Source organism: Eutrigla gurnardus (genome assembly GCF_963514095.1).
Source record: "Eutrigla gurnardus genome assembly, chromosome: 19".
In the NCBI taxonomy this organism is placed as follows: Eukaryota; Metazoa; Chordata; class Actinopteri; order Perciformes; family Triglidae; genus Eutrigla; species Eutrigla gurnardus.
The window spans coordinates 3,273,240-3,298,826 of NC_139930.1; the positions used below are offsets into that span (position 1 = coordinate 3,273,240).

The 25,587-nt window shown below is 40.7% G+C and overlaps 2 protein-coding genes across 2 annotated transcripts in view; both read right to left on the reverse strand.

Annotated features, from left to right (window-relative positions):
• The window catches only part of thnsl2 (threonine synthase-like 2), a 46,175-nt gene extending 45,501 nt beyond the window's left edge, over positions 1 to 674 (reverse strand). Inside the window, exon 1 of the mRNA XM_084035981.1 lies at positions 504 to 674. The gene's annotated coding sequence lies outside the window, so the exon portion shown is untranslated. The remainder of the gene's footprint in view (positions 1 to 503) is intronic.
• A 3,659-nt stretch (positions 675 to 4,333) lies between these two features.
• tbc1d13 (TBC1 domain family, member 13) lies at positions 4,334 to 22,328 on the reverse strand. The gene is made up of 12 exons (XM_084034908.1): positions 22,185 to 22,328; positions 16,618 to 16,691; positions 16,475 to 16,515; positions 14,265 to 14,326; positions 13,700 to 13,799; positions 11,539 to 11,621; positions 11,155 to 11,314; positions 10,262 to 10,472; positions 10,013 to 10,176; positions 8,180 to 8,340; positions 8,032 to 8,089; positions 4,334 to 6,532 (listed from the first exon to the last, which is right to left on the reverse strand). Exons 1-12 carry the CDS (start codon positions 22,205 to 22,207, stop codon positions 6,467 to 6,469), a joined length of 1,203 nt encoding a protein of 400 aa, XP_083891034.1. The 5' UTR covers positions 22,208 to 22,328; the 3' UTR covers positions 4,334 to 6,466.
• Between the last annotated feature and the right edge of the window lie 3,259 nt (positions 22,329 to 25,587).

Below are 25,587 nucleotides of genomic sequence, written 5' to 3' on the forward strand. Positions count from 1 at the left end.
CCCCAAATAACACACACACACACACAGAAACTCCCACATTTACTGGGAGAAATACATGATTGTGAGATGATAGCAGCTTAATGTACAGCCTTAGAAGACCTGAGGACAACCAGTGGAACCTAAACACACACACATACACACACACACACACACACACACACACACACACACACACACACACACACACACACACACACACACACACACACACACACACACACACACACACACACACACACACACACACACACACACTACTGTACACAACATATTCTGCTCATATATTTTTATTTTATTTGTTTATTTAATTATCTATATAATTATGTTATCTCCTAATATTAACATCTTATGTAATTGTGCTTTGGCAACACATTTCATATGTCATGCCAATAAAGCCTTGTGAATTGAATTGAACACAGAGAGAGAGAGAGAGAGAGAGAGAGAGAGAGACGGTGGGTATAAAGTCAGCGTACAGCGTGAATGCAGCAGTGCAGTGTGGTTACCGTTTTCTTGTCCGTGAATAAATGCTTCCTGTCTTGTTGTCATCCAGCTGGTCATTAAAGTGAAGATTAGCCCTGAAGAACAACTCTTCTGGCTGTTCCAGCTCAGCAACACGTAAGGTGGACTGACCTTTAAGGTGGACCAGCACTATTGTCCCATACGGGTGCACACTAGGGCCAGTTGATCAGTACCATGCCACCCCCACCACTGTCCCCCGCTCCAACCCTACTTGGTTTGCTCCAAGCCCAGCAGTGAGTGTGAGCTGCTGATCATGTGATTGTGCCCTAAGAGACAGGCTCTCTCAGCTTTCATTTATTTTAACTGCAGCAGGTTAAACATTTGTTATTAATATCCCTATATATATATATATATATAGACACACACACACACACAGGGATTATGGTGTGGGGTTGCTCTTCAGGAGCTGGGCTTGGCCCCTTAGTTCCAGTGAAAGGAACTCTGAATGCTTCAGCAGACCAAGAGATGTTGGACAATTCCATGCTCCTAACTTTGTGGAACAGTTTGGGGACGGCCCCTTCCTGTTCCAACATGACTGTGCACCAGTGATCAAAGCAAGGTCCATAAAGACATGGAGGAGAGAGTTTGGTGTGGATGAACTTGACTGGCCTGCACAGAGTCCTGACCTCAACCAGATAGAACACTTTGGGATGAATTAGAGTGGAGACTGGGAACCAGGCCTTCCCTCCAACATCAGTGTGTGACCTCACAAATACACTTCTGGAAGAACGGTCAAAAAGTCCCATAAACGCACTCCTAAACCTTGTGGAACGCCTTCCAGAAGAGTTGAAGCTGTTATAGCTGCAAAGGGTGGACCGACGTCATATTAAACCTTGTGGATTAAAGGGATAGTTTGGACTTTTGGACATAAGACCTATTTTCCAAGTGAGCCGGTGTGTTTGAGACGTCTGGAGACGTTTTCAAGAAATTTAATTCAGTTCTTCTAGTTGCTGAGTTTGTTTGTGCTATGGCCTTTAAGAATGGGACGTCACTTAAGTTCATATGTGAGTCAAGGCAGGTGAGAGAATACTTTTGGCAATATAGTGTGTATATATATTCTGCTTATATTTTGTATATATGTTTATCTGTATTATTCTGTTATCCCTTATAATTGTTAGTTATCACTATTTTATTGTATTGTATCCATTGTATGTAATTGTGCGTTAGCAACACATTTCATGTCGTGCCAATAAAGCCTTATGCATTGAATTGAGTGGCGTTAGTGCGTCTCCGGAAAAAGGTGGAACTAATAACACATGACTCCAATCCATTGAGATGTTCACTTCCACGACCTGTTGTCAAATGGAACGCCATCTATTACAATTACACTGTTTGACAATAAATGTACAGAAGAAAAAAGCAGCATGCACCACATGACTGTATCATTTTCCAAATATCAATCAAAGCCAGTGAATATTTCCTGTCAGGTAACTGCTGGTCAGCAACTGGCTTCATTCCACCACTTCAGAGAAAGAGGTTTGATTTATACCATCGTTCATTTTAATGCACATCTGCAAACATGTAAAAACATATATACAAGTATTAACACTGAGACATTACTACAAAATGTGCTTACAAAATCAGAACCATGCAAGTAACTGACACACACACACACACACACACACACACACACACACACACACACACACACACACACACACACACACACACACACACACACACACACACACACACACACACACACACACACACACACACACACACACACACACACACACACACACACACACAAATAAATACACATGTAAAAAGAGGAGCAGGTTGATGCCATCAATTAGTAACAGTCCCTCAAAAATATTTACCCAACACATTTGCACGATTAAAAATACTTCCAAATTGTTTTTGATCTCAAGAGAAGTTCTCTTTTGAACGGAACCTTTTGAAGAACAGTAGTGCAACAGTGATCATAGCACTGTTGCTCTTAAGGTTCTACTTTACTCAGATGAGGACCTAACACTTGTTCTATTTTTAGCTCTTGCTTTATCGGCAATGATACGTTGTGGTTTCTTTGTTTCCTTCTTTTGACAAATGTACTTATTGTAAGTCGCTTTGGACAAAAGCGTCTGCTAAATGACCTAAATGTAAATGTAGTGGTTGATGATTCAGGACTGGTGTTTCTGCTGTAATTGCTGCTTATTATGATACTCATATTCCACAGAGTCGGTCTCTCTGTGGTTTGAACTTTGGATCAGTGAAGATGGAGCCAAGTTCACGTCAGTATTTCTCTCAGAGATCTATTGGATCTCCATGTCTTTCATCCAAAAGCTGGACACAATGTAGGAGAATATCCTTTCAGTTACACTTTTTGACAAATATATGTGTCGTCTGAGCGGTTTATGAACACAACCTAAAAGTATTGTATAGAGTTGAAGCCCAGCCCCTTCCTGCGTCCACCATGGGACTTTATAATGGAAAACATATCTATAGTAGTCCCATTTGAATTGTGCCAAAAATAACATGTCAATTTTAAGTATCAGACTGTAAAATCCGTCCTAGTAAAGACTTTCACCACAGGGAGGTAACAGGATGTAATGTTACTATAACAACAGGTCTCTCTGTGTGTTGGGTACCAGGATGTAACGTTACTATAACAACAGGTCTCTCTGTGTGTTGGGTACCAGGATGTAATGTTACTATAACAACAGGTCTCTGTGTGTTGGGTACCAGGATGTAACGTTACTATAACAACAGGTCTCTCTGTGTGTTGGGTACCAGGATGTAATGTTACTATAACAACAGGTCTCTGTGTGTTGGGTACCAGGATGTAACGTTACTCACACTAACAACAAGTTAACTTTAAGTTAGTGACAGAACAGAGCTAAGTTAGCTAGCTAGCTAGCAGGCCAAGCTAACAGCCATGTTGGTGACATACCTAGCTAAGTAAGCTAGCTAGTTAGCAGGCCGAGCTAAGGGCTGTGTTGGTGACATACCTAGCTAAGCAAGCTAGCTAGCTAGCAGGCCCATCTAACAGCCGTGTTGGGGACACACCTAGCTAAGTTAGTTAGCTAGCTAGCTAGCAGGCCGAGCTAAGGGTTGTGTTGGTGACGTACCTAGCTAAGTAAGCTACCTAGCTAGCAGGCCAAGCTAACAGCCCTGTTGGTGACATACCTAGCTAAGTAAGCTAGCTAGCTAACAAGCCAAGCTAAGGGCTGTGTTGGTGACGTACCTAGCTAAGTAAGCTAGTTAGCTAGCAGGCCAAGCTAACAGCTGTGTTGGTGACGTACCTAGCTAAGTAAGCTAGCTAGCTAGCAGGCCACGCTAACCGCCGTGTTAGTGATGTACGTTGTGTGAGACCAGAGATGTAGTTCACTGAGCGGTTTCACATTAAACAAACCTATGACACTCTTAGACTTTATGGACCTGAAACATCTGTTAAACTGACAAACATCACATTCAAACCAGATCAAAACATCATCTTTATCCGTTGACTAGCGTACAAATTTATTCGGAAATAAGGTCCCACGAGGACACAAGAAGGGGCGGGACTTAGCCTCTGTATTGTTCCTTACACAAAGCTCACCAATATTAATGAGATCATTTCAATAGTGTGTTTTGATGAAAAAAAAAAGACAGGGAGAAGAGGTTTAATGCCCCGTCGAATTGCCTATAGTGCCTTTAAATGGATAACTACAGAAATACTTCAGTTGCTATGGTAACGCTGTCGGCTACCATTACGGGCAGAAATATGAAGGCTCATATTAGAAAACACTGTCCTGCAGCTTCACCCTTGTTCATATTAACATGTAGAGTTCCTTCATATGAAAATGCATGAAATGACTCAATAAGCAAGAAGTATCATCAACATATTTGGATTATTCTCAAATGGCATCTTGTCAGTTTCACCACCAGTTAAACTCATTAACATGATTTATATTGTACATATTTACATTCAAATGATAATACAGACTTAATCAAGACATTCCCAGACTGCCAAACAGATCATTTATAGGATGAGCATAACACAGGACCAAACCCGAAGAGAGGTTCTGGTGTTCACACTGAACATTATCAGTCGTTGAGTCTGGAGTGAAGCTAGTCTCACAATGGTCAAATGTGTGACAGGATCACACGTGAAAAATAGGATTTGCAAACAACAATGTGGCGTCATTCCTTGAGATCTTTGTTCTAATCAACAAACAAATACCAAGCAGTTTGAACACATGTAAGACTGTTTAATAAACAGCACTATGTGAATATAGGTTTATAATAAGCTGCTGGGTGGGGGACATGTTCTTCAGCTCTAGACTCTCTAGAGCAGCCTGTCCGTGTAAATACAGGTTTATAATAAGCTGCTGGGTGGGGGACATGTTCTTCAGCTCTAGACTCTCTAGAGCAGCCTGTCTATGTAAATACAGGTTTATAATAAGCTGCTGGGTCACATCTACCAGCATGTGGGCCAGAGAGTCTGGGTCTGCTGTCATTTTAAAGCCTATGTGTGGGGAACACTGAATGTGTATAATGAGCTGCTGCTGGGTGTCATCTGGAATTAACAATTGGCCTACAGTCATTAACAAAATCATTTTTGAATCGTTATAATTAGATAATGTGTGACTGTAATTCAGTTTGCTGATGTCAGCAGTGATGTCACTGAAAACAACTGGTCATACCACATACAGTTTTAGATGTCCGTATTGTTGTGCATGACGTTGCCCATGTTAGGCTTCCTATTGGATTGGAAGGACTGTCAGCAGAAGCAATTATTATTTGAGCCGTTTCTTCTGCAATAACTACAGATATCTGCAACATTTACCATTCATGTGTAGAACACTTTAATTTCAGATAACCAGTACTGCATGTTTGATATCCAGAATGAACATTCTGGATGTGGACAGAAGAACTCCCCACTTGAAAAAAAGATTTCAGATATCTACAATACAGTTGTTTCTAATCATTATTTTCATTCCAGGTTTCGAAAATGAAAAATCATTCAAGATACCCATAATGTAAAATACATTATGACTGGTTAAGATGTTATTTCACATATCAACAATTGTCATGACTAGAAACAATGCACCTGCAGAAATCCATACAAGGTATTGTGGACATCTGTTCTACCTGCTAATAATAATAATAATAATGTGTCAAAATTGGCTCACTTTCAGTTATGAGTCCCACTTTGTTAACATATTGGTATTGCATCCTACTGTATTAATATGCCATTATATTCCAGCACATTTAACCAATCAGCAGCCTTATTTCTGCCGGCTGGTAACCGATGGAAGATAGGAGTCACCTCGTCACCATAGCTGTTATGGAATGTTGCTACTTTACAACAAATAATGTTCAGTGTGAAAAGCAGCATAACTTCCTCTGTCTTTACAAGGAGCTTCATCACATTACATTTCCAAAAGGGACAAAAGGCATTATGCAGAGATGAAATAATGATTTTCAGAAGATTACTAATAAAATAAGACTTCAGATTTATTTGATTCAGACAGAAAATGAACCTGGAAATACCGTCTGACATAATTAAACAGATAAGGCATACATGTTTCTCACATTAAAAACATTCAACTCAAGACTTCTAAAAGAAGAAACATGCAGTATTAGCTGGATGTGACTACATACGTGGTTGCCGTGGGGATCCTTGGCTCTGTTGTTAAACTCTGTAGTGTCGGACTAACGTGGCTCCCTCAGATGTTCAGTGCAATCATCATTATCTCCACAGGAGAGATGGCTGTGAGAGGACGACAACCACCCACCAACCTTGCCTTTTCCCCAGAATGCATGAAGAAGCAGGCGGGATCTGTTCCTCGCTTCAAGAAAGGAATAGTTTCAACATGTCCTCAAAAGTTTGACGGCAGTCCCCACTGCACAACATATCTGTCCAAGGTGTTCATGGATCACGTCCTCCCACGATACATGTTTGACACGACAACGCTTCATAGAGTTTAAAGTCTCACCTTCCATGTCTGAGCGGAGCAGGTTAGGAGTTCTCCTGCAGGTCTTTGGCCTTGGCCAGGATGGTGTGGACATCCGAGATGGGATAATCCTGAGAGGAGGAAATAAAACCACAGAATCGTTTGAATATTTTCTATGTCTTGAATTTGATGCCACCAGGATATCTTTGTTACTTTGTGTAGCCTAACTAGCAGACCAACTATGTTCCTATAAATGACTCATTTCTCTACTTGATGTCAAATAGTTTATGATGGAAACATGAAAGAAACAGCAGCTTTTATTTCACTGATAACCAACAAACAGAAATTAATTTGACATTCTTATTCTACCAACAACCAAACTCTGTTGTCACATTTAACACTTTACACTTTTACACTATTATTACTAGAGGTTTGCATCTTCACTGCCCCCACGATACGATGCGATTCTACGATGCATCTCGATGCATCTTCTTGATGCATCGAGATGCATTTCATCCTCAATTTTCTATATTACCACACATGGCTTTTTCATCAATTAACACAAACAGTTAGATAAATATGAACGCTTTATTTAGAAAGCTGCTTTTAAATTCAGATGTTAACACATTTCATGTTTTGTTACATTAAGTTGTAAAGAAAAATATAATTTTAGGCCAAGCCTACCAACGTGTTATAATTTTAATTCCTCATTCACGTCAATGACGACGCTATAAAGCCGTAAGTCCTTCACTATAAGCTCCTACACACCGAGGTATCCTCTGGGCTCTCTCGGACTTGGATGGCAACTTTCTCACGGACTCGTCGATCTTTGGCTGTGCTGGGTCAGTAGTTTTCTTTCCGTTGTGACCAGAGGCTAACATTAGCTCAGCGTGCCATCGGCTAATGTGGTTCCTCATATTAGCGGTGTTACCGAAGTATTTGATTTTTGCGTGGCAAGTTTTACAAATAGCATGGGTTTTGTCCAGTTGTCGTCGCGTCCCAGCCGCTTCATAAAAACCCAAATGTTCCCAGATATCCGCTTTTAAATTGTGTGGATTTTTTTTTATCGCGCATCGGCTACCGCTACTGCGTTCCTCCATGTTATGATGGTGGCTTTAGTGTGTTCGCTCACTTGTCCATCCTTCACCCACAATGCAACTTGAACTTCACAACTTTATTGTCCAGCAGAAACGGGAAACGCAATAAAAATCGATTATGTGACGTTTCTGCATCGATTCAGAATCGTCCCATTAAGCATCTCGATGCATCTTTGAATCGATTATTTTCTGCACCACTAGTATTATCCGTCCCTTTTCTAGATCCACATGAACGTCTTCACATCAGCACCAGTTAGATCCACCACACAGCTCTGATTAAACAGAAAATACATCTATTTTAAAGCTGCTTTGATAAAAGGCTGGTTTTTAAGTCTGGTGCAGCGCTCGCCCCACAGGAAACACACTAGATGACATCACTTCCTGTAAAGTTCCCGTTGAACAGTGAGGATGTGCTTTAACTGAATGTTCTCTGGTCTAGTTCCCCCCCAGCCCTCCTCAGGAGTGGGTCGGCTCCGTTACAACATCAGCAGTACAGTACGTCTAATACGAAGGCGTATCAGAAAAAGTCTCACCTGAAGTAATCTCATATTCACTGTGAAGTCTCCTGCTAGTAAATTATCTCGGATGAGTCTGTGAACAAGTCAACAAAAACCAAGAGTCACATGAAAAATCAATCTGTCAACCAATCATTACTGGAGGAGCAGAATGTGAAAGGCTCACATGAGCATGGCGCAGCAGACCAGGATGAGGAAGTGGAACCTGTCCTGGTCTGAAAACAGGGTGTCCCAGATACGGATGACGTCTGGCAGCAGGAACTCCTGAGACAGTAACAAGGTGAGCCAGCGGAACGTGAAGTACTGAGGTTTGATGTTCTGCTCTTCCTGTGTGGACACAACACAATGGGGGACACACTGGAGACACACTCATATATGCCTGTTGTTTGAAGACACACCTGTCCTTTAACCAGCTCAGACTGTCCTCCGCCTCTCATTTATTGATTACAAGAGTAGTAACTGTGCACACAGAGACGCAGCTGTAGTTTTCACCTCGTGTCTCCGAGTCGTCGTGGCAACATGGAGACCACATGCTATTGTTTGACAGCCCTATTTCAAATGTTTAGTTAGTTACATTATGTATTAAGTGAGGCAGTTTGTGTTGGTAAAGAGCTACAAGGCTACGCTTTGTATTTGAACCAGAAACAGCCATGAAATTGCTTTCTTCAAAGCCACCGACTCTGTTAGATATTAGAAGTCAGAAAACAAGTATTGCTGGTCAATCGCTGCCTCCTTCAATGTCGTGAGTCAACATGTTTTTTCAGATCTTATTAAACTGTTTGAAACACCAGTTTGACACAACATGAATGAACATATAATTATGTATAATGTGTCAGAAGTTCTGGAACTAAAATGTCCTACTAAATGCTTCTAATTCAAATATCTCTGTGTGTTCTATCTTCTATGCAGCTCTCTTCCTTTTTCAGATCATTACGTCAGATGTTTACTGTTTGGAAGGAAACCTGTAAAATGTATGCAAGATTTAGTATAAAAAATCTACATGGGGAGTAACTAAGTCACTTTTACTTTGAGCAACTTCTTACTTTATTTTTTACTCAAGTCATTCTACTAGAAGTTGGGTATAATTTCTATCAAGAATTGGTAATTCTACTTAAGTAGGATATTTCAATAGTTCAGCTCTCTGTGTAAAAACACCGTATGTGTCTGTCTGTGTCTCTGAGTCTGTCTGTCTGTCTGTGTCTTTGAGTCTGTCTGTCTGTCTGTCTGTGTCTCTGAGTCTGTCTGTCTGTGTCTCTGAGTCTGTCTGTCTGTCTGTGTCTCTGAGTCTGTCTGTCTGACAGGTTATCTCTGTGCTAATGCATCAACAGTACATGATGCAGACGAGTAGTTTAGGCCAAAATGAAGAATGAGTTTGAAAATAGTCTCTAGTTTGATATTCATTTAATAAGTAAAATGACAATAGGCTACATGTGGAGATTTTAATATCAGTATTAGTTTATATGGTTTATTCATTTGATTTGCTACAGATTTGTTTTGAATGTTTCATCTATGGTAGAGTTTTATGAGTTTTAAAATTTGACCTTAGTTTTTCTTTGCGTTTGTTTACTTTCTCTTGTTATATTGCCTTTTGCTTTGCAAAATGGTTATTATTTTTATCATTATTATTATTGTTATTATTAATCAACAGAAAGTTACTCAACTATTTTGCCCATTAATTGTTTGAGTCATCTTTCAGGTAGAAATGCTAAATGTTGTCTGGTTTCCGTTTGTCAGATTTGCTGTATAAAAGTAAACAATGTATTTGGGTTTTTGGACGGTTGGTCAATTTACAAACAATGTATTAATTAATCCAGAAAATAATCCACAGATTAATTTTAAATTAAACTAATCTTGGTTGCAGGTTTGAGTCTGCAAATGTTGTTAGACTTAACAACATGCCGTGTGATTCACCTGATCCTCGACGGCTGATTGGAATCATTGATTTTTCCTGTTTTAAACATCCCCATAGCTCCCTGACAGGAAGAGAGAATGAGCCTACCAGCTTTAGATAGAGCTCCAGATCTTTGTCTTTGAGCATGGAGTAAACACTCTCCATCTTGTATGTGATGCCACACTGGGAGTCGTCCAGGCTCTTGATGAAGTTGTCTCTGTTCTCTGACATCAGGTTGGTGAAACAGAAGAAGGTGTCTGCTTCAGCGTGCTCTGAACAATGAAGCAGACATCAATCACAGAGGCCTTATATTTATATTCTACGTGTCAAACATCTTCAGCTTCAAATGTTACCCACCTTTCCACTGGCTGTTGGGGTCCGTGGCAAAGGTGTAGTAAATTGGCCCGACGATCTCATTCATGCCCTGAACGTAGGCGATCCCGGGGTTGAGTTTGGCATAGATGAAGAGGATCCGCTCCACAACCTCCCAGTGTGCTTCGCTCCCATTGGGCAGCACCTCATACTCATTAGATGGATACAAGTTGAAGGACTTTCCAGGGGAGCTGACCTGAGAGAGTACAGTAACGTTACCATGGTGAATATATGCAGCACGTACAATGTTTCTGATATTAACAAAGGAATAGATGAGATGTAGAGGAAAAGACCATCCAGAATTGAGACAGCAGCATCTCTCTATGAACCACGCTTCATCTTTGGTGTTGAAACGGTGGAGCCAACAGTAAGCCCCACCCGACAGGAGGCGGGGCTTCCCTCCACAGAGACCCCAACCAGCTTTCCTCCATCACGGCTGAAATCGCCACTATTGCCGTTTGTACATCATTGTTGGAGGATTATTCTAGACTTTGTATGAAATCATGCCACGCAAAAAACATGCCTTGCGTTTGGTGTGAACACTGCAAAACACATGCATCTTCTCTGTTTTAAACAGCTGTTTGTCAGAATGATCAACTATCTAATATAATGGAAGCAAAGTCAAACTTGAGACAATCATCTTTAAGATTTTGAAATTCCCGTGGGACATGTGATACTGGCGTACTGACTCAAATAGTCATTATGGGGGAGCAATATTCTTTAAATCAGTGGTTGAACTGCTTTCACACCACAAGAGTCTGTTTGGGACTCTTCTTTTCAGTCAGTCGTCCTGGTTGTTTGGTCCTTCAGCCCAGACTCACACACTCACCGGACAAACACACCAGGGTTCATTTCAACACACACACATCAACACCTACGTTGGTGACTCCACTGCGGTTGCGGTTAACAGTTTGTGCCTTCAGTGTGGTTTGTTCCACCCGTCGACGCAGCGTCTCATAATCATTCTGAGGGTCCAGGATCAGTTGGCATGGATAATCTGTAGGACGCTGGAAGAACGCCATGTCTGGGTACAGCCGCCTGCAAACAAACACACCTGTTGAGGAGCACTTTGGAGATACGTGTTTTAAGTAATGCTTTTAAGTGCTATCCTCTGGTACTCCTCCTGATACTCCTTGGAGTCGTTTATACTTTTAAATTCCTAATAAACATCTAATCAAAATGTCATGCTCTGCCTGACAATGACAGGCTGTGATCTTTTTAACATTCACATATTATTGAGAACAATCTAAACAAAGTCATACCGTACATCCTTGTCAATTTGTAGTAGAATCTCATTATCTTTGAAGTAGTTATTCCACCTGCTGTCTGGATTCGGATTGAGAGGCTGAAAAACAAATTCAAATTGTTGTTGTTGTTGTAGTGCACATCCACCTACTGAAAACTCCTAAACATATATTCAACATTTTGGTGAACTAACATATTTCAGTCAGTAACTCGAGCTGAACTACTGAAAGTACAGTCGTTGATGAGTGTGTAGGACAGATGGATTCTGGGTCGGGCTTAGGCTTCAGACTCATGGAGTGAGCTACCGGAGCGGAACCGGAGCGGTACTTCTATAATAAAAATGCCGCTGTGTGTGTCCGTACAAAATCCACTCCCCGGGGTCGCACTGTTTACTAGAAATATGTGCAGACGGACTGTCAGTAAGGTTCCAGTCATGTTCTCTGTGTTCTTCTCTCTTGTGATGACTTCGGGACGGCGCTCCTTGAAAACAACATAAAGCCATGTGTGTGTCGTTTTACGATGTGATGACGTTTGTACAACAGGCCATCGGGCCGAGGCCCGTTTGGGCTGGAGCAGTGTGAGTGCAAACTGGCTGTGGGGGGAGCATCGTGCCGAAGAACGGTACGGATCTAATGACCCTGGTGTGAGTTCACTCTGATACCCCTTTTCCACCGAGGCATTTTGACGGCGGTTCGGAGCCGGTGCCCAATCGCGAACCAGTTCTTCCTGTTTCCACAGACAAAGAGCCGGCTCTCGGCCTGGAAAACTGGTTCCCGAGCGGCCCCAACTCTTTGCTGGGCTGGAACCGGCCCCGGCTTACGTTAGGGGCTGGGGGCGGGGTTAACGCTCGAGGCAACGGGGGGAAAATACGCCACTGCGTAGTGCGGAGTTTTACTAACGTTACTGTTCCCGGTAAGTTTCACTTTTAAATTCTTTCACCTCGTTGCAAACCAACGACACATTTCTGTTTAGTTTACCAAGCTAGTGATTACGTTCGTAACAGCAGCAACTAGTGGCTTTGCTTCCTCGGGTAATGTAAGCTGACCGGCTAGCTAGCCAGCTAGCGTGATATTGCTAACAACAACGTTAGCATGCCACTTTCTGACTGCCGTTGGCTCACTAAACGTTACCAACTACCAACGTAACATAACATCTGTGTTTGCAGCGTCGTGGACACGTTTGTGATTAAACCGCTGTTCTCTGGTTTGTGTTTGTAGAGCTGTCGGACATCGGCGATATTGAACGGAGGTCCAACCTGCAGATGACTAAACATCAAACACTCTGATCTATTGATCACACACTGTTCTACACTTTAAAAAATGTTGTGATTTTAGTATTTTGTGTATTTTATTGTTTTATTGTTTATATTGTATTATTTGCCAAAATAAACACTTTTTCTGAAGAGACATGTCTGCTATGCTTGAAATGAGCGCTGCGGGGAAACCTCAGACATATACAGTGATGTAATGACGTGGCTCTCTGGGCTCTCTAGCCGGTGGAAACGCAAACAGGTTCTCGGACGGTTCGCAAGTTGAACCAACTGCGAACCAGCACGGGCACGGCCCGGTTCTTGAACTAAGTTCACGTTGGTGGAAAAGGGGTATGAGAGTGAGTTTGGGCTTCTAGGGAGGGGGAGGGGTGAAAGCACACAGCTGTAAAAAGGAAACGGGTGCGCTGGATTTATAACATGACAAAACGAGCATCATTGCAAAATGGAATGTGGCAAAATAATCGTTTTATTTTGATTATCTTGTTTTCATAATCGTTGGAAGCCAAAATTGAGATTCAAATTCAAAAAATTCAAACAGCCCTTAATTATAAGTGACTTGTTGTTGTCCACTTGGAAGGAATGGAAGACATTCTGGACAGATGCATACTGTGTGTGTGTGTGTGTGTGTGTGTGTGTGTGTGTGTGTGTGTGTGTGTGTGTGTGTAATAGTGTTGCATAGTATACCCATACTAGAAAAGTATGGCAACATCCTGCCGTTAAAAACTGTCCGACAGCCCGTTTTCTTAGCAGTGCTACTTTCAGTTAGACAGCTTGAGTCATGTGATCACGCTAATCAGCTCTCCCAGTGCTTCGTTAAGGCTTTTCTATGAGCAGGCTGCTGCCCATTTCTGCAGCTTCATTGAATCAGGCCTCGTGTCAGTGAAACACTGCTGTGAGAATAAACTCACGTGGTCCTCCATAGTCACATCTTCTCTGGAAAGGCCCAGGTTGGCTTTGGCAATACCAGGCTGGATGATCATCTCTTTTAGGAACTGGGAGTACACCTCCCTATGAGAGACATGGGACATAATGGAAGACATTAGTGAAAACTATAGATATACCTTGAGAATGATTGTGTTCATATACAGGCGTATACTGGATAAAAAAAAAACACTCGTTAGCAGAAGTACCAAGATGATAAATTGACTATTTGTATTGATAATCAAGTCATTGTTATATATCACAAAAAAACACAAAACCCACTGTTTTGAGCTTCTAAAATCTGATCTGAATTTATATGATTTATTTTTATATGAGTTTAAATATTTGGGGGTTTTGGTTGTTGACATGTGAAGATCATCTTCTGGGACATTGTAAGGACTGATTTAACGATTCTCTGATATTTTACAAAGCAATTAATCAACAGCGAAAATAATCAGAGGTTTAAATTGTTTTCCTCGATAGATTAACAGACCGACAGATCGATCCACCAAATAAAATGTGCATGTTGTTTGATCGACATGTTCTCCTTACCTCTGCTTTTTGAGGGAAGACTCCCATAATGTCTGATCATAAGGTAGATAATTAAGAAGGATCTAAGAAAGGGGGAAAACAACCACGAGTCAGGATCACAGATCAGAACATTTTGGAACAACCGGATGGAAATTGACATGTTATTTATAAGCCAGACCTCATTAGTGAATATTGTAATTTGAGGCATTCATTGTCAAACAAAGAAACAAATTAAATCATCTTTAACCCTGCTGAGGCCATCATTACCAACCCACTCAGCTTCATTTTAGTATGGTTGATCCACACCAACATATCTGTTGTATAACGCTGGGTCTACTTGGACTGAAAAGTGCTAATAGAGGGTCTAAGTCCCGCCCCGTATGGCATACCCCTGGGACCTTATTTTGAAACATAATGTTGGGTAATCAACAGTGAAAGGCACATTATGTTTTAACCCAGTTTGATTTGTGAATGACACCTACGATGTCTGTCATTTTAGAAGATCATTTTAAAGCTCAAACCGGACTCTACTGAATTTTTTGAATTTTTTTTCTGTTCTGTGATGACGCAGCTTTAGGGCCGGGAACTTTAAACACTGGCCACATTTCTTTGGTCTTACTGGATATCGAAAAACCGTGCCAAATGTCAGTGCCAAGTGTGAGTGTCTCGTAGGGCTGCAACGATTCATCGAGTTACTCGATTAACTCGATTATGAAAATTCCTCGAGGCAAAACATCTGCCTCGAAGCCTCGTTAAATTCCTATGACGCGCCTATGTGCAGGGATCCGATTGTTCCACACGGACCGTTGTTCAGGAAGCACCAGCGCGTCATACACGGTCATTCATTCTGAATTTAGTTGGCGCGATGGCGGAAAGTCAGCCTCAGAATGTCCGTAAACGACAGAGAGTATCGGGGCTAAACAACGGTACCCTGCTTGCCCATGTGAGCGATTTATTTCTGACAACAAAACGAATGCGTAAAGTTGTAAAATGTGTGACTAGATGTCTCCTCGTCTCCGTGGCGCATTTCTCCGTTTTGTTGTATATCGATCACTTCTCATCCGCCATCTTGCGAGTGACGTATAGAGTTACGTTTATGCATCGGACGCTCGTATTGGCTCCCGTAGCAGCTTTTACAGCCAATCGGAAAGCCTGATTTACGCTTGCCTTTGAGTTGTTGTGTTTGCCCAAACGGACGGAGGAGTTCAAAGCAGAGAAAAGAACGGTCAAAGAGTTACTGTAGTGATAGAGAAAGCTAAATACATAAATGGCACAGAAGAAGAACACTATATACACACATGTTTAGGGCAGGGAGAGGAAAGGGCCATTGCTGGCAAAACAAAACGTAAATTAAATGTTATCCATGTTTTATCCAAGTTGATTTAACTGTATTGTTGTTAAATTCTCACTGGCACTTAATAAATGGGCTTAGTTTTGGAGCCAAATTTTGGAGTTGGAATGAATACCTCTGTTTATTTTTTTTTAGAAATGCTTGATCATTTTACAGCCACATCATTTTCGTTATGCATTATTTGTTTTGGTTGTTTAAAAACGCAATTTTTTTTATCCGATTCCTCGATTAATCGATCGATAAAGTGCTAAATTAATCGATTACAAAAAGAATCGATAGCTGCAGCCCTAGTGTCTCGTGTCAGTCACTCACTCACTCACTCACTCAGTTTCCTGTGGAGTGAGCACGGCACCTGACTCCATTTAACAGAGGTTGGTGGTGTGGTGACTGGTAGAATGAGTGTTTAATTCATTTCTTTTTGTGATCAACAATCAATGATCATTCACATTCATTATCATTTACATTATCAACTATCATTTCATCTTAACATCATAATCTATTTTACATTAGGATACAAGGTTTTCATTCATACAGGCATCAACAAAAGTAGAACTGTTGCATTGGTATTGGATTGAAGGTATTGGATATTTTCAAACGATTCACACAGCATTCACAGCAGTGTTAATATTTTTACCATTGTAACATTACCGACACTGCTGATTAATTGTTATTATGTATTTTGATCTGCTGGTTTCTGACAGAAGGACGCAAAACCCTGCAGAGGGAAGTTCTTTTTATCCTTGAATCCCACTTGTAACTCTCATATGAGCCGTTTAGGACAACAATACAAAATATTCTAGCGTGAGGGCCAATGTGTCATGCACAAAACATGCACAAACAACAACAACAACAACAACAACACAGATGCAGGGCAACTTACTTTCCAGCAAAGTGCTCGAATGCCTCCTTCAAATGGGATTCCTAAAGAGGAGGATGACAAAAAAAAGAACAATAATATATCCAACAAATGTTATCAGTATCACCAGAAAAAAAATCACAAAAAACTAAGGATGTAAAAATCACCATTAAAGCAGAGCTCCCTCAGTGTCTTCACATTTATGTTTTCTTCACTCAAGGTTACTTTGAATTCCTGTATCCTGAAATAAGAAACAAGACAAAGTAAGAATTAACAAAATACCTCATAATAATATCAATGATAGGCTTGGGCCGGTTCAAACATTTTAAAACCGGTTTGGTGCGCGCGTGTGTATATATATAAAATAATCACACTATAATCATATAATCACTTGTCATAATTGCTGCTTATTACTAATGCAAGGATTGGATGTAGTGCCGTGACGCCGTTGGCCCAGGTCGCTGATAATTTTCCACATCATAAGGAGATCTGTCATAAAAGGACAAATGCCGGTTCAACCGGTTTGCACAAATCCCACCGGTTTATCTCCGTACACTGAAGCAGACTGGTGAAACTGGAAATCAACTCTACTTTGCACACTGAGTTAGTATTTTCCGCGTGCAGTTTTTTTTTTTTTTATTCGTTCCGCACAGAAAACTTGCACACCGAGTCCGATGGGCTTTTAATAAATATTCATTGGGGGAAATGCTCAAAATGAAAGCAGGGAGATTTTGTGATCGTCTCATTATAAAAAAAATAAAGAGCTGTGCAACAGTTGAATCGTGGAGGTTGGTGGTTCTTTCTGATGTGCGGTCCCAGTAGTGCTGCAAACTGGACCACCGACATCCTGAAGTCCACCTGGACCCGATCGGGATCGTTTCTTCCCTTCTTTTTCTTCTGTCAAGAATGAGACGACCACAACATCTTCCTCCTTCCATCCTTCCTACTGCTGGATGACTCATTTATTTTCAACGATCCCAATTGGGTCCAGGTGGACTTCAGGATGTCGTGGTCAGCTACAATTCATTCATGCTAAATCGTTACATAAAATCAATTTAAAAGTACTACATCCTTAGTTATAGTCAATTTAATTTGGTTCAGTAAAATTAACTAATATTTGACGATACTCATTTTAAGTTAAAAATGTTAACAGCAAATTATTCATATTTTGTATAATGGAGTTATGAGATTGTCTATGTTAGGGCTTTGACTCCGAACTTCGTTATTCGAATATAATTCGAATATCAAATTAAAACTGCGAGCAGTGATAACGGGCCCTCGCATGGCACGTAACTCGGTTAGTGCTACGACCGCCTGACATGTCGGACCGCCTGGCCTGGCCACCGCCACGGGGCGGGTCGTCCCCAGCCACCGCCACGTTGCCAGTCGTCCACGGTCGTCCCCGGCCACCGCCACAACGCGGGTCGTCCCCGGCCACCGCCACGGCTGGCGCCTGTCGTCCCCGGCCACCGCCACGGCGCGTTTCGTCCCCGGCCACCGCCACGGCGTGGGTCGTCCCCAGCCACCGCCACGGCGCTGGTCGTCGCCTGAATCGTTGCATCCATCACTGTGTCAGATGAGTGAAGTCGTCACGTTCGACTGGGGCGCAAAGTTCCACGACACTGGGACCTTATACAGTGTAAAAACATGACATTTCATGTCGCCAATAGGTGGCGCTCTGATTGTGAGTCAATATTGCAGTGCAGACGTGTTCAGGGTGGGACTCTCATCAAACGTGAGAAGTTTGAAAAAGATCGGACAATGGACACTGAAGTTATAACAGTTTACATTTTTGTGGTCGAAGCATGAAATTCGTCAATGTTCAGGACACCGTCCTGGCCATGCCATTTGACCTATGTAAGACCTTTTGATGACTTTTCATCGTGGAGGACTCTAGAACAGGCTCGCAAAGTTTGGTAGGAATCGGATCAATGCTTTAGGAGCAGGTCGTTGAAATACACTGCATGAAAAAGGCGAAAAATTCGGTTAAATTTGACATAAAATGCAAAATAGCAGACTTCCTGTACATTTTTCGGGCATGGGTCCCTGGGGTTTTTTTGTACATCTCTACATGTTCTATGTACCTACAAAGTTTCATGCATGTACGTCAAAGTTAAAGGTGTTCAATCTCTTAAAAGGAGCGGTAAAAGTGTAAAAACATGATATTTCCAGGTACCATCAGGTGGCGCTCTGACCTCAGGTCAATATTGCAGTGCAGATACGTTCAGGGTGGGAGTCTTATCAAACTTGAGAAGTTTGAACCAGATCAGACAATCGACACTGAAGTTATAACAGTTTAGAGTTTTGTGAAGCATGACATTCGTCCGCACTCGTCGCGCCGTCCTGGCCACGCCCTTTGACTTATGTAAGACCTTTTGATGATTTTTAATCATTGCGGCATCTAGAACAGTCTCACAAAGTTTGGTAGGAATCAGATCAACGGTCTAGGAGGAGTTCGTTGAAATACTGCATACAAAAGGCGAAAGATCGGTTAAAATTTCACATTAAATTCAAAATGGCTGGCTTCCTGTACATTTTAGGCTATGGGTCCAAGAGGCTTTTTTGTACATCTCTACATGTTTTACGTACCTACAAAGTTTCATGCGGGTACGTCAAAGCTAAAGGTGATCTTTCTCTTCAGAGGAGCGGTAAAAGTGTAAAAAAATGATAGTTCCAGGTACCATCAGGTGGCGCTCTGAACTCATGTCAATATTGCAGTGCACACGTGTTCAGGGTGGGACTCTCATCAAACGTGAGAAGTTTGAACCAGATTGGATGATGGACACTGAAGTTATAACAGTTTAGAGTATTGTGGCGAAGCATGAAATTCGTCCATGTTCATGGCGCTGCCCTGGCCACGCCCTTTGACTTTTGTAAGACCTTTCGATGATTTTGCATCGTTGAGGCCTGTAGAACAGTCTCTGTCAGTTTGGCAGCAATCGGATGAACGCTGTAAGAGGAGTTCGTCAAAATACAATCCCTACAATAGGTAAAATGGGAAAAATGGCCTAAAATGGCTGATTAACTGTAGCGCCCCCGAGTGGTCAATCTTGATAAAACTTTCAGGATATGTTCCAGGGAGAGATTTCAACACATCCTGCAAGTTTCGAGCAGATTGGACATTGTATGCTGAAGTTACAATGACTTCCTTTACACTGGCAAAACGCAACGCCCTGGCCACGCCCTTTGACTAATGTAAGACCTTTTGATAGCTTTTCATCATTGAAGACTTGAGTACATGGTGACCAAGTTTGAGGTGAATCTGATAATGCTGCTAGGAAGAGTGCGCTGAAGTACAAAACGTAACACTTTCTATTGCCAGTAGGTGGCGCTCTGAATATGAGTCAATATTGCAGTGCAGATGTGTTCAGGGTGGTACTCTTGACAAATATGTGAAGTTTTGATCATATCAGACAATGTACATTGAAGTTATAACAGTTTAGATTTTTGTGGTCAAAGCATGAAATTCGTCCATGTTCATGGCGCTGCCCTGGCCACGCCCTTTGACTTTTGTAAGACCTTTCGATGATTTTGCATCGTTGAGGCCTCTAGAACAGTCTCAGCAAGTTTGGCATGAATCGGATCAACGGTGTAGGAGGAGTTCGTTAAAATACAAACCCTACAATAAGCTAAAATGGCCTAAATTTGCTGATATACTGTAGCGCCCCCGAGTGGTCAATTTTAATAAAACTTTCAGGATATGTTCCAGGGAGATATTTCAACATATCCTGCAAGTTTCGTGATGATTGGGTTAGAGATTATGGAGTTATGTATATTGATTTCTAGAGCCCCGCCCCTCCGATGTTCATTGGCTTATAACTTCTAAACGCAACGATATTTTTCAAAGGTTTTGATGTCACTTAATCAACTTGGTCTAATGATGATCCACAGCAATTTTGGTGAGAATCGGTTTTACGGTTTAGGAAGAATGAGCAAAAACGTGTTTTTCACAAAATTCAAAATGGCGGAAAATTTCGGTAGGCGGACTTTGGTGCCATAATGTAATTTTTTGTAGAGCACACGGATCTGCATGTCTGTGCAAAATTTCTAGTCAATTGGAGTTACGGTGTGAGCTGGCCATCCTTCTTTGCGTTAGGTGGCGCTAGCGAGCCAGTTTTTTGTGGCCAACTATGAAACCTTTAAAATATCAAAATTTTCACCGTTTTCTATTAGAAGGCCAATTTTTTTCAACTTCTGAATATGTTTAGGCCCCCAAATAGGCCTCTGGAAAATAAAATAATAAAAAACAATACAGTTTCAATAGGGCTTCGCTGCCCGACGTTGTCGGCGCTCGGGCCCTAAAAATATATATATACTCGAACGAATAATAGACAGCCCTTAATATTCGAACCTGTTATGGGCATTATTTTTTGTAAATGTCTTTGCTTGAACGTTGTTTTCAATTCAGATTCCGAGGCTTTTTCACGCCTGGTGATTTTGTGTGAATCGCGAGCTCATTAGCAAGGCTATCATTGGTCATCTGGGCTCCTATAGGCTATAGGTGACGTTAGCGTCCTGGTTTGCGCCAATTTTGCAGAACAATGGCCGCGTCAACATCGGCAACAGCCCCCGAGGAGCCGGCACTCGCGCTCCGTCCCGAGAACCGTAAACTCTATGACGCGCCGCCCGGAATACTGCCCGTAAATAGGCAAATAGGCATCGTTGCCTGCCTATTGACGTTGACTGATACACTGCCCTCTGGTGGACAGAACATATACAACTTAAGTACCATACCATATAGGTCTGACTGAAGGCATTTAATGGTCAAAATATTATTAATCCATCCATCCATTTTCTACCGCTTATCCTGTATTTAGGGTCACGGGGGGGCTGGAGCCGATCCCAGCTGTCATTGGGCGAAGGCAGGGTACACCCTGGACAGGACGCCAGTCTATCACAGGGCCAAAATATTATTAATAAATATTCGAATATATTCGAATATTAATATTAATAAACAAACGAACTTCGAATATGATTTTTGGGCAAAAGTCAAAGCCCTAGTCTATGTACATCTACATCTGCAGCAATGTGTACATTAATTTTCCTATTAACAATAAATCAAATTGAGAAACCACCTTCTCAGCCAGAAAAAAATTCCTACTCATTATTGACGTAAATTGCGTTTATTGTGAGTTGTGGGAAGATGGAACGGCATAGTATATTTGAGGAATAAATCATGTTTTTTAAGATGAGATGTGCAGTAAACAATTTTAAAATGTCTTAGACAGAACAGTCGAGGTCGGAAATGTGGGTTAAAACACATTCTAATAGAGAAAACACATGCAAAGCAGGGAAGAAAGTAGTTTCTCTAAAGGAAGAGACAAGGACGTTAATGTGTTATTTGCTGACGTCGCATTATGTTCCCACACTGTCAGCAAATGTACCTAACTAGGTATATAAGCTAACAGCTAGCCAGAGGGCTGAGCGGAAGTAACGTTGTGTGTCAGCTGATGTGCTAACAGGGACTTAGCATAGCTACTTAAAACAATGAAGTTGCATTAGTTGACATGTAAAGCACCTCGAAGCCTCGCTGTTTCGACATTAAATTCGAAGCGATATTATCGTGTACGAATTTAAATGTTGCAAATATGATCACGGCCTAGCTTTTGTTTGATTAGCTGGGCTGCTTTTGCTGCTAGCTTCATTGAAGTTAACAACAGTTTGCGGTTCCGGCGCTAGCTGCAACATTAACCACATTCACACCGTTGACTGTGCAGATTTAGATGTGTCCCACCTGTTTCTGTACGCAGTAGACATGGCGACGTGTGGACAGGCGGCGGCGGACTCCTTTAACTGTTAGCAGAGGACTGGATGCTGGTCCAGACTGGGAAGTCCTCCTCCTCACTTCCGTCCTCACGACAACATTGGACGGACACCACGCGCTGCTGGGATCCACTATTACATCAACGCTCTCAGCGTGACGCACACAAGATGTAGAATACGATCCGTGCGGAAGACCACTGCGCCACTGTCAGGGAAAAGACACGAACATCGTCTTCAAGTGTAGTAGGACTATGTCATTATTTTTGAGATAAGGAGGTCTGCTGGTTTCTCATTATAGTAAGAAAGTGCATTAATTTCTTGTCATCTACGTCATTTGTTCAATAAAAAAAAAACACTTGCTTGTCAAAGCAAATATACAGACATCCTCTACTAGAAGTCTTTATTTTATTAACAGGTTAAAAATATATATAATTCTTGTTGGGCTGTACAACTACAACTAAATGTTTCGGTGATTTCCTTCTGGAATCATAATGGGGGATATTCATTTCTCATGGCCACTTTCACACACTGTCAATGTATCTGATAGTGCTGTGGGTGGTTTGTATAATAATGGTATAATAGAGAATGTGCCTTTTAGAAAAGTGTGGTTGTTACGAACAGGACGTTGAGTCTGAATGCTCATTTTGTATTAATTCAGATCAAAATTTGTTTAGGTATGGTTTCCTACAGAGAAATGTTGCTCAGATATTCTACCTCCATCCAAACATGTTTTGTGGCCGATCTTACTTTTTGTTTTGAGGATGTTTTTCATTACTATGTTTGATTCTAAGATGGAAAATGAAGGAAAATCTTTTATTATAAATCTTTTATTTTCCTGCTACCACACCCACAAATTGAAAATCCAATGGTTCTAAACATTTCTCTCCTATTGAATGAACTCAGTGATCATGCGGATGCCATACAATAATCAATGAACTCGAGAGGCATTAACCTTTGTGAGCTCGCAGGACTGATGGTGGAGTATCTTTCACTGAACATGAACTGGACCCCTGGGCTTTATTAGAGGATCTAATTTTCACATTCCTTCTGACAACCACTAGAGGGTGGAAATGCTTTGCGCTATTCAAATAAAGATATATCTGAAGATATAGCTACTATTGATGGGATTGTTGTTGCCTCAAACACTACCGTAAGAAACAGTCCTCACAGATCCTGATATTTGATATATCCTAATATTACTACTACTGCTTATATTACTACTACTGCTTATATTACTACTACTGCAAAATTATCACTTTCTCTGTTTTTACTATGTATAGGTATGTGTACAAGTAAAAATAACATTGTTGCTTTATTCTATTAACTAATGACAATAATTATTTCAAAATCCAAATAAAACTATTGACATTTACAGAATTTACTTTCAGAAATTGACAACTGGTCAAAATAACTTGGCATCTCTCATGTTGCTGTTGGGTGACATCATGCCTCTCCTGGTAAAAAAAATAAATTACCCTGGCTTTTTCATGGCATCCATCTTCCTCTTGATCACATTCCAGAGGTTTTCAGTGGGGTTCAGGTCTGGCCATGACGGGGTCTTGATCTGGTGGTCCTCCATCACACCTTGATGTTGCTGGAAGTGTGCGGAGCATCGTCCTCCTTGTTCAGTTCACCCAAGCTGCCATGTTCCATCCATTTGTAGGTCACTTGATGTCCTTGATGTTTTTATGCTTTTACTTGTTAAATAAGATCTGGTTCAGGTGATCACCTGATCACTACCTCATTAACCAGAATGAGGTGTGGCTGTGTTGGAATTCAACACTGGAATTTAATATCTGTCATACATGTAGAGATGCTGATAGAAGAACAAAGTGGAGTGGTCTCTTCTTTTTTACAGAGCTGTATACCAAAAATTGTTTCATCTCGGATGGGGATGTTTTCTTAAGAATGGCACAGTTTTTGTATAGAGCTCTTATAATTACAATGTCCTCATTATGGATTGCTTTTTTAAATGCTGCTCTGTACATTGCCAATAGATAGAAAACTTCAGATCTGTTGGAGATTTATACTTTGATATGGTGTCATAATTTAACTTTCATGTTGATATTACAAAGAAAATGTATAAATGGCATTTCATATTTAAAACATTGCCGACAGCTGATCTGGGAGCTTAGGGACAGCTGCCCATCTTAAATGTCTATCATTTCATAGATAAATCATGATCCAAACAATCACAACACAGAATTAACCATGGTGGTAACATTTGGCACATATTTGCATTAAAAGGGTGGAGAACATGGAGAGCATAGAACAACAAAAAACATGATTTGAAATCAGGTATAAATCAAATAAAACCTGGATGAATGTGCGTGCCAATAAGCAGGTTTGTGTTTATGGTAAAGGCGATTCATTTTGTATAATAAGAATAAACACCACTATTTCAATAGTATCAATAACACTAATAAATAATATTATTTTGTTATCATTATTAGTTACTATTCTATATATATATATATATATATATGTTTCACAGTCACTTTAGCATTAGCAGGCAATGCCTTTGACTTCCTTACTTACTTTCTCTTACTTCCTTACTTGCTCTTACTTACTTACTTTCTTACGTACTTACTTACTTACTCACTCTTACTTACTTACTTACTTTCTTACGTACTTACTTACTTACTTACTTACTTACTTACTCTTACTTACTTACTTACTCTTACTTAGGCTACTTACTTTCTTACGTACTTACTTACTTACTTACTCTTACTTACTTACTTAAACTTACTAACTTACTCTTACTTACTTACGTACTTACTTACTTACTTACTTACTTATAATCTTACTAACTTACTTACTTACTTACTCTTACTTACTCTTACTTACTTACTCTTACTTACTTACTCTTACTTACTTACTTACGCTTACTTACTTACTAACTTACTTACTCTTACTTACTTACTTACTTACTTATACTCTTACTTACTTACTTAGTTCCTTACTCTTACTTACTCTTACTTACTTACTCTTACTTACTTACTTACTCTTACTTACTTATACTCTTACTTACTTACTTAGTTACTTACTCTTACTTACTTACTTACTCTTACTTACTTACTTACTTATACTCTTACCGGTAGGTACAGCTATGGAAGCCATTCGTTGTAGCGCATTGGTTTGAAGTCAGGACGAATGCATTATTAATGAATTCGTCATCACAAGAAAACCGATCTTTGTTATGTCAAGATAACCAAATTATTAATTTGTTATCTTGAGAAAACAAACTTTGTTATCGCGAGATAACGACATAATAATTTGTTATCACAAGATAACAGTGCATTAAATAAAAATAAAAGAAAACATGCTCATGGACTGACAGTATTTAAATGTGCAGAGTCCTGGTTCATGGACTA

Coding starts and splice junctions, on each gene's coding strand:
- tbc1d13 (XM_084034908.1), bottom strand. CDS start 22,207: ATGTCTACTGCGTACAGAAACAG. Junction 11,622..13,699: donor ATGTGACTATGGAGGACCAC/GTGAGTTTATTC, acceptor TTTGTTTTTCAG/CCTCTCAATCCGAATCCAGA. Junction 8,341..10,012: donor TGGAGCTCTATCTAAAGCTG/GTAGGCTCATTC, acceptor GTGTCCACACAG/GAAGAGCAGAACATCAAACC.